The sequence below is a fragment of the Diorhabda sublineata genome, chromosome 1 (assembly GCF_026230105.1).
Source record: "Diorhabda sublineata isolate icDioSubl1.1 chromosome 1, icDioSubl1.1, whole genome shotgun sequence".
Lineage (NCBI taxonomy): Eukaryota > Metazoa > Arthropoda > Insecta > Coleoptera > Chrysomelidae > Diorhabda > Diorhabda sublineata.
Window position 1 is genome coordinate 13,478,080 of NC_079474.1, and position 11,924 is coordinate 13,490,003.

Here is an 11,924-nt window from a genome sequence, read left to right on the forward strand (position 1 = left end):
TTTCTTTTTCTTTCTTTGACACCCTTTCTGTTTTATTGTACATAACCCTGTGTATGGAAAGAATATGTGTTGTAATAAATAAACATGTAAAATTATTAAAAAAATACATTTATTTGTCACCGTATTCATAAAAAAATATACAAAATATATAAAATATATATATATAACATATTTATATTGCACGTATTTACAAAACGGAACCATTTCCATTAAAGTTACAAAATTCTTTGAAATAATACGGCGAACATTTAAAACTTTTTGTAAGGATTTTAAAACTTTAACAAAATCAGTCCCATAAAATCAACCTGTCCCATAAAACAAATTGAAAAAATAGCGTCAGCAGTTCGTTCAAAAACCAAATTCAAAAAAAATATGAATTGGAATTTTTGAAACGAAACGCAAACGTACCAGCATCACCATTCATTTTTTTTGAGTAAAACCTATAGTTTATTAAAAGATCATTCCATTCCACGATTTTCTGCATAGTAGTTCGAAGACCGTTTGCCGTTTGTGGGGGGGTGGATGTTCAGCTTTGACAGCATCAGTCTTCTTAACTACACGTCAACATTTGATTTCAAATACAGGAATGATTTGTAATAAACTATGTTGCAACGATTGGACATCGTCAACCGTTGCAGAGGTATCTTAGTATGATAATTAGTACGGTCCGGATTTACCAGGTGGACCGTAGCTTGACGATACGCCACCACCTGATCCGCCTCCGATACCTCCTCCGATTCCACCTCCATGTCCACCTCCGGAACCTCCTCCAATACCACCGCCGATTCCTCCGCCGATACCACCTCCGATACCTCCTCCGAGTCCATCACCTGAAACAATTCGTAATTATTACGATTGAATCTATGGGAACGTGGACGCAATTACTGAATTCGTCCTATGAGGATTTTTATTTTTCAGTAGTCAATTTATGATAAAAATTTATATTTACCTCCTCCAATTCCTCCTCCGATTCCACCTCCGATGCCACCGCCAATACCACCTCCGAATCCAGAACCACCTCCTGCTGCTTTCTGTAAACACAAATAGAGATCATTAAAAACTAATTTTTCTCAAGAAAATTTTGAAAAAAGACATGAGAGAATTTTGAAAATGATGATGAAGATGAAGAAATGCCTCCAAAAAAATTCGATTTGTACAAAAAGGTGTAGGTGTGTAACAGCTTTTTGTCCTGCTGAAGGATGATCGTTTTATTACACGAATTGTTGATTGTGATGAAATATTAATTTATCTAAACAATTCCAACATGGAAAATCAGTAGTTTAGTGAAACTATTTCAGATAATGGAACTGTCAACGCCGATGTATATACTAGACATTTGATTCGAAAGTTTTATCAGAGAAATATCCATATTTAATTACTTAAAGCAGATTCTTTTACAACAAGACTGGTGGTATCGAACTTCTACTATATCCAGCATTTAATCCGCACCCTGCACCGTCAGATTACTATTTATTCAGATCTATGGTGAAATTATTGAATCCCAAGAAGATGTTGACAATGCAAAGCGACAATGTTTTACATCCAATCCCAAATAATGGTTTAATCAATGCTAGCTGAACTTTAGAATACATTATTATATTATTTATAAAACACCCTATATATTTGTTTTCTATTTTTCGAATAGCAAACATTCTTTACAACATAACTCTCTCATTGCTTTTTGTTGAAAATAAAAAATACTGTCGTACAGACAACGATGATGGTGAATGTTCTGGTAGTCCAATTGAAGTGGTTACTCCAGAAAATATCAAAGAAAGTCCACGAATTGGTTATATCTAATCGTAAGTTGAGATAGTTGAGGCCATAAAGACACCAGAAGGCAATGTATTTACAATTATGCATGAACATTTGACCATGAGAAAGCTGTGGGTGCCGCGTTTACTTACAGTCGATCAAAAACAACGCGTTGATGATTCAGAGTAGTGTTTGGACATGGTCACACTTAATAAATCATATCTTTTGCATCGATATGTGACAATGGATGAAACATGGATCAAAACTATCTCCAAAAGGAAAAACAATCAATAGGGAATATTACATAGAGTTATTGGATGCGAAAATGCAAAAAAACGGCCTCATATATCGAAAAAACCACCAAGACAATGCGCGGATTCACAAGTCTATGACAACGATGTTTAAATTGAACGAATTACCCTTCGAATTGCTTCCTCAACCACCGTATAGTCCAGATCTGACCGCTAGCTATTCAATGACTTAAAAAAAATGGTCGTCAGGAAGAAATTCAGCTCAAATGAAGAGGTAATTGCTTATACTGAATCTTATTATGAAGCAAAAGACAAATCCTTCTACAAGCACGACATCTAAAAGTTATAGAACCGTTGGAATGATTGTTTTGCTCTTGAAGGAGATTAAATTTACGTTATATATATATATATATATATATATATATATATATATATATTTCGAATGTTTTTTCTCATGAATAAATCAAAAATATGCACGCGACTTGACCTAAAATAAACAACCCAGTCGCTGACTACTTTCATTCCTTCCGTGACCTCTGGCTTCCGCGTGAAGATCTGCGGAGAATTCTCGATATAAACAATCGTAGGTAGACGGTAAACGTACGTGAGAAAGTGTTTACTTTCACCTTGTATATATAAGTATTAAACAGACGACTGGGATGACTAATATAAAATTTTGTGAATTCTAATTATACCAAAAAGATAGTTATAAAAATAATATGAAGGAGATAATTTTAATAAAGAAATCGCAACATCTGCATAAATTATATACTGAAATCTATTAGAATATAAAATTAAAAACGAAGTTTCTTCAAAATTTCAATATGCAAAGAAAGGAATTACCACAAAAGGAGGCGGATGTCAATACAGCCTCAAAAAATATGAATCTGTACAAATAAATAATTTAAGCAATCAGGAAAGTTGTAGTTTAATAACATATTTGAATAAGATGAAGATAGTTAAGGTTATTTTTGTGTATTGGGGCTCTTATCCTGATGAATGTGAAGATGTTTTCTAATCGCAAATTTACCTCAGATTGCTTGTCTAGTTCGAGGAAGCTACTCTTTCATGGTAAACTACATTCAGAATGCTTTAAATTCCGGTTTGAACTACGAATGTATTTATTCAATAATTAAAAAATTGGGCTTCTCAAAGTACGTTGGGTTCCAAGGTTGCTGGATGATGACCAAGCATTCAATTTCATCCAATTCGTTTTGAATAAGAATTGGAAGCATTTTTGCATAAAATGAAACCTAATCTAGAGGAATTTGATAATTTGCGATACAAATCGTGGATATTTACGTAGTTTTTTCTACATAATGTTGATGACATTGTGTACACAGAAATTACAGTGTTGCTAAACGTATATTTTTCTCTCAGACTTTATTAAAATTGATAATTTGGTAAACATGAAAATTGACATGTTGTCTAATATACTTTTTATCCAATATTTCGTCAGCTTTGAGGACATTTTATACCGAAAAGTGCAGTTGCGGTATTACCAAGATAATAATTTTTTGGGTTCTATGTAATTTGATGATTTGTTGCACAGAAGCATATTGAGGTGTCGCCAAACAAATTTTACTCAATCGTTTGCCAACTTTTACCGTCATGTTTACTAAAGTTATAGTTTTTTTCTAGTTTTAATGAAATTTCGTGATTTTTACAAAAAAAGTAAAGATAAAAACTTTATGTAGCGTAATTGTCTCTAAATCTGGGAAATTTCGACGTATTTCACAGAAAAGTAGAAATGGCAGTGTTGCCGAATGTAAATTTTTATCCCAGATCTAACAAAAATCGATAAACTGGTGAACATGAAGATTTATGTTGTCAAATATACTTTTTATCCAATATTTAGTTATCTTTTTTTACAGAAACGCATACTTGCGGTACTGTCAAGCGTAATTTTTTTCTGAATTTCGTGAAATTTGAATGTTGGTTATACGAAAACATAGTGAGGTGTTGCTAAGCACAGTTTTCTTCGAGCTCTTACCAATTTTTAACGTCAAGTTCCCTTAATCTGTTGCCAAATGTAATTTGTCTCTAGTTCTAGAGAAATTTCTTTTTTTATATAATAAAAAAACACAAAAAAAGTAGAGATTAAGACGTGTAGAGATTTCAGTGTTGCTGAATGCAAAATTTTATCCTAGATCTAACGAAAATCCATGATTTAGTGAATATAAAAATTGATGACATACTGATGACATACAGTTGCGGCATTGCCAAGCGTAATTTTTTCATGAGTCTCATGAAATTTGATGATTTTTTATAAAAAAAACTTGAAGATTAAGACGCTGTGTAATTTTCTCCAAATCGAATTTCTTCCAACTCGTTTTGAATAAGAATTTGAAGCATTTTTGCATGAAATGAAACCTCAGGGAAGCAACATCTGTAATATCTACAGATTTATTGATTCCATTTTTCGTTTTAGTAATTCAAATCATCGTTGTGTGCAGCTCTGTGAATCTTGATCCAAACATCTGACTTTATTTACCAGGAACACAACAACGAAAAGCTAACTAGCATTGAGATAGTCTATAGATCTATATGAGAGTCCTCATCCTTCTACATCCATCAGCATTCACTTTAACATGTCTGATCGTCGTTAACTTCCTTTTTTTCCCCCTGTTCTCTTCATCTAATATTCGATATCTTTTCTTTTCGGGTTTGTTACCTATCTTATCTATATTTGAAACGCAAATCCATGTCATTCGAAAAATTCTAATGAGATCTATTATTACTTATCGTATTTGCATTCAATATAAGTGAAAAGAACTAGTCGAGAGTGAACTTAAACGAGTTTCTCTTCGATACTTATCTCGAAGGTGAATGCACAAGATTATTTGATAGGTATGGGTCACGGTCTTCATCGCTACCTGGGTCATACGTAGAAAAGATGAAAATGTTTATTGTAGGTCGATTCGATTTTATTGACACTGCTAATGAAGAAGTTGCTTCTACATTCTTTGTATCAACATTGTCAATAACGTCATTAATTTTCTCCTAATAGATCATAAAAGAATGTAAACGTAAATGAAAAATTAACTATTTTCGTTTAAAATTTGAAGTACTTGATGCAAAATAATATTATATATATTAATTATATCTAAATAAATATCAAAAATATGAATAAACTTACTTGTGTCTTGTATCTGATGAAGTATACTTCTGGTTTGCTGGGTTGAGTTGGTGCTGCAGTTGGGATGGTAATTTCTGGAGCTTCTTCTGGTTTCTTAACCAAAACATAGACCAAAGTCTTTTCTTCGTTTTGTGGTTGGACTGGAATTACTGGAGCAGTTGGAGCAGGTGCACTTGGTGCCTAGAATAAAATAGAAACATTATTAATATGATTCAAATTGAAATTCCAACAAATTCACCTTGATGAAGATGATTTTGTAGTGTTTTTGAGCTTGTCCAACAGAGATAGGTCTTTGTGGTCTGAATTCTTCAGGTTCTGGTGGTGGTACATGTACGTAAATGTGTTTTTGGATGGTAGTAGTACCACCTCCGAATCCACCTCCGAATCCACCGCCGAATCCGCTACCACCGCCTCCTCCGATTCCACCACCGAATCCACCTCCAAAACCTAATAAAATAAGTATTAAATCCATTGTTTTTTACTTATATTCATGATAATTATATAGATTAATTGAGAAAAATTACCTCCTCCAGATCCGCCTCCGAATCCACTACCTCCTCCGAATCCGCCACCACCGAATCCACCTCCTCCTCCACTGCTACCTCCGAAACCTCCTCCAAGTCCTTCAACATAGTTTTATATTATAATGTGATTTACGAGGGTTGCGATATTTATATTTTTAGCCCTGACTGTTTTAAATATCCATATGATCCAGATATAAATCAAAATGAACCAAATTCAATAAAAGTTCTTCGAGAAGAAGAAAATATCGATTTCATCCACCATACAGTCTTGATTTGGTACCCTTTGACTTGCTTTTGTTCCCGTAAAACATAAACAAACAACATGGTCAATGATTTCATTACTCAAAGTTCGAAACGACTATTTTAGAAATATTTAGAAAGTCGAATTCAAAAATTTGACTAGAAATATAAATAACTTTAAGTAAACTTTAAAAATCAGGTGGTTTATAATTTACCTCCTCCGTGTCCGCCCCCTAGTCCACCTCCAAAGCCTCCACCGCCACCAGATGGAGCTCCGTAAGAGCTAGAAGGGGGGCTGTAGCTGTAACCGGCCTCAGGTCTGGCACTGGCCAATGCCACTAAGGTGGACAATAACTGTAAATAAAAATAAATTAAAAAAATATCATTTATTTGATATTTCCACTCCTATCCCTTTAGATACATTTTTTTAAATCTGTATTCGATAATATAGCACAATTTTTTGACGTATTTTTTAGAAAAATTAATTTATTTGATATTTCAACTCCAAAAATATTCCAGAGAAGTCTGATCTCAAAGATGACCGGTTGTACTGCTGCATATTATGGTCCAACTCAATATTGTGTAAAAAATTTAAGTTACAAAACAATATGGTCTAATTTCTATGGTTATTCAGTTCAAAATCAGTTCAATTGCTGTTTCTCTTGAATTTAAGACATACGGCTAAAAATGGTTAACAGGTAACGAAATTTTGGTTGTAAAATGGACGTCGAATAATTCAGATCATCTGCTGATTCAAACCTTGTGGTATAGCATGAAATCCTGCAAAAACCATTCTAAATAGACCAGTCAATCATGACAAATTATTGACCTGAGGGTTATTTCTTTGTCCACAAATCCAACTTTCTTAAATATCTAGGTCTTAAAATCAAAAACGTACGATATTCCTGAAGAGATTAAATTAAAATCCGGTATAGTTCCATATACCAAATGATCCTGCTGCAGGACTATTAATTATTGTTAAATTATCCGTTACTTCATATTTTTGTCTTAGTACACAAAATTATAGTAATTAATAAATAATAGACGATGTAATTTAATGTTATTATAATTTGTAACAAAGATGAAATTTTTTGATATACTTCATAATATAAAATTATCTTAATCAGGTTGTGAAAGTCTCAAATAAAATATAAATAAATAATTTTACACATAATATAATAAATATTGCTAAATGGAAAAATTCACAAAATAAACAAGGAATTTCTATTTAATTGGAGCAATGAATTTCAATTTTATATATACTGACAATAGATTTGATTTACGTGAGATTTTATTTCGAAAATGTGGGACAGCAATGAAATTCGCGAATGTTTATTTCTGATTCATCTTCACCTACATTTATTGTTAAATAAAAAACACATATGTTGAATAGAAAGATAAACAAAAATTTATGTGAGTACAGTTATAAGAAAGTTGCGTTTATAATGATATAAAAAAAAATCATCAATCAACAATAATGATTGAGGCAGGTTTAGATGATCAACTTTTGCTAGCATTTCGTTTACTGTAAGATATCTTTTCATTATTTGTAGATTGTAATCTGCTATTAAATGTGTCTTTGGTTTTTAAAGTGAATTCTGCAAATCATTCGTTCAAAATGACGATTTTGGGAAATCTTTTTTCCTTATAGCTTCCTCGGTGTCTTTCTTCTATCCTTTTTTTTATTTATTCGATTGTAAACTGCAGAAAAGCTCTGCTCAAAAATGTGTCTTTGATTTTTAAAGTGAATTCTGCAAATCAATCGTTCAAAATGACGATTTTTGGGAAATCTCTTTCCCTTATAGCTTCCTCGATGTCTTTCTTGTATTTTGGGAAATCTCTTTTTCTTATAGCTTCCTCGGTGTCTTTCTTGTATCCTTTTTTTTATTTATTCGATTGTAAACTGCAGAAAAGCTCTGCTCAAAAATGTATCTTTGATTTTCAAAGTGAATTCTGCAAATCATTCGTTCAAAATGACGATTTTTGGGAAATCTCTTTCCCTTATAGCTTCCTCGATGTCTTTCTTGTATTTTGGGAAATCTCTTTTTCTTATAGCTTCCTCGGTGTCTTTCTTGTATCCTTTTTTCTATTTATTCGATTGTAAACTGCAGAAAAGCTCTGCTCAAAAGTGTGTCTTTGATTTTTAAAGTGAATTCTGCAAATCATTCGTTCAAAATGACGATTTTTGGGAAATCTCTTTCCCTTATAGCTTCGTCGGTGTCTTTCTTGTATCCTTTTTTCTATTTATTCGATTGTAAACTGCAGAAAAGCTTTGCTCAAAAATGTATCTTTGATTTTCAAAGTGAATTCTGCAAATCATTCGTTCAAAATGACGATTTTTGGGAAATCTCTTTCCCTTATAGCTTCCTCGATGTCTTTCTTGTATTTTGGGAAATCTCTTTTTCTTATAGCTTCCTCGGTGTCTTTCTTGTATCCTTTTTTCTATTTATTCGATTGTAAACTGCAGAAAAGCTCTGCTCAAAAATGTGTCTTTGATTTTTAATGTGAATTCTGCAAATCAATCGTTCAAAATGACGATTTTTGGGAAATCTCTTTCCCTTGTAGCTTCCTCGGTGTCTTTCTTGTATCATTTTTTCTATTTATTCGATTGTAATCTGCAGAAAAGCTCTGCTCAAAAATGTGTCTTTGATTTTTAAAGTGAATTCTGCAAATCATTCGTTCAAAATGACGATTTTTGGGAAATCTCTTTCCCTTATAGCTTCCTCGATGTCTTTCTTGTATTTTGGGAAATCTCTTTTCCTTATAGCTTCCTCGGTGTCTTTCTTGTATCCTTTTTTTTATTTATTCGATTGTAAACTGCAGAAAAGCTCTGCTCAAAAATGTATCTTTGATTTTCAAAGTGAATTCTGCAAATCATTCGTTCAAAATGACGATTTTTGGGAAATCTCTTTCCCTTATAGCTTCCTCGGTGTCTTTCTTGTATCCTTTTTTTTATTTATTCGATTGTGAACTGCAGAAAAGCTCTGTTCAAAAATGTGTCTTTGATTTTTAAAGTGAATTCTGCAAATCATTCGTTCAAAATGACGATTTTTGGGAAATCTCTTTCCCTTATAGCTTCCTCGATGTCTTTCTTGTATTTTGGGAAATCTCTTTTCCTTATAGCTTCCTCGGTGTCTTTCTTGTATCCTTTTTTTTATTTATTCGATTGTAAACTGCAGAAAAGCTCTGCTCAAAAATGTATCTTTGATTTTCAAAGTGAATTCTGCAAATCATTCGTTCAAAATGACGATTTTTGGGAAATCTCTTTCCCTTATAGCTTCCTCGGTGTCTTTCTTGTATCCTTTTTTTTATTTATTCGATTGTGAACTGCAGAAAAGCTCTGTTCAAAAATGTGTCTTTGATTTTTAAAGTGAATTCTGCAAATCAATCGTTCAAAATGACGATTTTTGGGAAATCTTTTTCCCTTATAGCTTCCTCGGCGTCTTTCTTGTATCATTTTTTCTATTTATTCGATTGTAAACTGTAGAAAAGCTCTGCTCAAAAGTGTGTCTTTGATTTTTAAAGTGAATTCTGCAAATCATTCGTTCAAAATGACGATTTTTGGGAAATCTCTTTCCCTTATAGCTTCGTCGGTGTCTTTCTTGTATCCTTTTTTCTATTTATTCGATTGTAAACTGCAGAAAAGCTTTGCTCAAAAATGTATCTTTGATTTTCAAAGTGAATTCTGCAAATCATTCGTTCAAAATGACGATTTTTGGGAAATCTCTTTCCCTTATAGCTTCCTCGATGTCTTTCTTGTATTTTGAGAAATCTATTTTCCTTATAGCTTCCTCGGTGTCTTTCTTGTATCCTTTTTTTTATTTATTCGATTGTGAACTGCAGAAAAGCTCTGCTCAAAAATGTATCTTTGATTTTCAAAGTGAATTCTGCAAATCAATCGTTCAAAATGACGATTTTTGGGAAATCTTTTTCCCTTATAGCTTCCTCGGTGTCTTTCTTGTATCCTTTTTTTTATTTATTCGATTGTAATCTGCAGAAAAGCTTTGCTCAAAAATGTGTCTTTGTGTTTTAAAGTGAATTCTGCAAATAATTCGTTCAAAATGACGATTTTTGGGAAATCTCTTTTCCTCATAATTTCCTCTATACCTTTCTTTTTTGCAATACCACGAAGGTTTTTTTCTTGAAATTTATGTACCGTTTTTGAGGTATGTAGACAGCTTAATCTAGATATTATTGAAGATACGGAATACATTGTAGTTGTAATCGCAACTTTTAGGATTTTTTTCTAATTGAATCTGGAGCTCAAGATATTCGATTACCCTGTTACCATTATACTTTTCAAACTAAGCTAAGCCTCATTTAAACGATATGTTTTAGGTTATAAAACAATCATCTAATATAAAAAGCTTTAAAAATCAAATTATTGAAAAGAATTAGCTCAAAATTGGACAAAATCACTCGAAAGTCATAAAATTTATACATTTTGCTAACTTTATCGTTAGAATCAAATTTTTTTGTTATTTTTCTATTTTTGCACCATTCCACTTGAAAAAAATAAAATTTTTAACATAGAATTTTATAAAAATTGGAAATACTAGAAAATAATGCATCTTATAAACCTGTTTGTACTTGTTCCCATTATTTTCTTCATTGTTAACAACTTCTATAACAGTATAACAACATTTTGTTAGTTTGAAACCAAAAAAGCAATCAGAAAACGGAAAGAAACGTCTTTGCTTTATAGATCTCGAAAAAGCATTCGAGAAGATACGACAACATTAGGAGAGAAAATTCGAATTGACCAGGTTATGACAATAGAGAAATGACAGGGGAAAACGAAGAAAATGATGACAGGAAATAAATCAGAAGAAACAGATGTAAAAAAGGAGGTTAAGGAATGACTTAACTCAAATACTTATACCTGAAAAGGTAGAAAAGCATCAGGATTAAGTACGTAAGATGAAAATACATAATTTGATTCGAAAAATAGTGAAGGAAAATTGTTCTCGAGTTTTTGAGATAAAAAATTTATTCGTAGGTTTTCCTATAGTTTTCATAATTTTTTTCTTATTTATATTACAGTAATAAAAGTGGAAATAATTATTTTTCAATAAATTAATAATTTTTATAATTATTTATCATTCACAAAAATAATTTTCAATTTTTTATAGTTTCTAAATGTTTGATAATTTTTCTACTGAAAAAAAAATATTTTAAATTATTATATTATATGAAAATATCGTTTGAAAAAATAGTTTTATCATAGTTTACAATTTCCTATGTTTCGAAATGAATTTGATGTAAATCAAAAATTTTTATCACGAAATCTGTCGAATAAATAAAGTATCCAATAAGTTTCACTCACTATCACTTTCTGTGTATATCAAAAAAAAATTTGTACGTACCACAAATGGTCTCATGATGTAAAATCACTAACTAAAATGAACATATGATGCAGAATGTACATCCCAATTGATTTAAATACGTTTTTCTCCCACTAGATTTCATGAAGATTCACACCGGCTTTTACCTTCACTTTACCAATAAGAAAAATTACTTTTACTAATTTACGATAAGGACTAATTTGGTTCAAAACAGTGGATGCGAAAGAGGTAACAGTGTTTTACCCTTTTAATGTTTTTATTGAGAACGCGATAGGAAAATAATTCTTTCAGTAGATAATTGTATGGATTCCAAACAACATTAAACTTTAATTTATTCCTATTCGCTCATGAATTTATTCGTATTTAATTTTTTGTAAGTAAAATTTATCATTTTCAAAGTTTATTTCCAGATAATTTTCATTGAATTCAAATAAATATTTAGATGCCACAAATTTTGTATCATTGCATCTAAAATATTATATGCAATTCACAAAAATTTATTTCTCTTCAACTAAGTTTTGTATTTGAAATATATTTCATAGATTTCGCATCCCTTGAACTATTTCAACAATGATCTACTCTATGAGTTCCATTTCTAAAGTCAGAATACACTTCCATGGTTTCTTTTTGCCTCTTTGCTCGATAGAAATCATTTTCTAGTCATTAATTT

General features: G+C 31.4%; 1 protein-coding gene across 1 annotated transcript; it reads right to left on the reverse strand.

The window, feature by feature from the left end:
• Positions 1–241: 241 nt before the first annotated feature.
• On the reverse strand, positions 242–11,295 carry LOC130443707 (uncharacterized). The gene is made up of 7 exons (XM_056778463.1): positions 11,276–11,295; positions 6,125–6,263; positions 5,670–5,768; positions 5,384–5,592; positions 5,146–5,325; positions 950–1,031; positions 242–830 (listed from the first exon to the last, which is right to left on the reverse strand). The coding sequence occupies exons 1-7, from the start codon at positions 11,288–11,290 to the stop codon at positions 658–660; spliced, it is 897 nt and encodes a 298-aa protein (XP_056634441.1). The 5' UTR covers positions 11,291–11,295; the 3' UTR covers positions 242–657.
• Between the last annotated feature and the right edge of the window lie 629 nt (positions 11,296–11,924).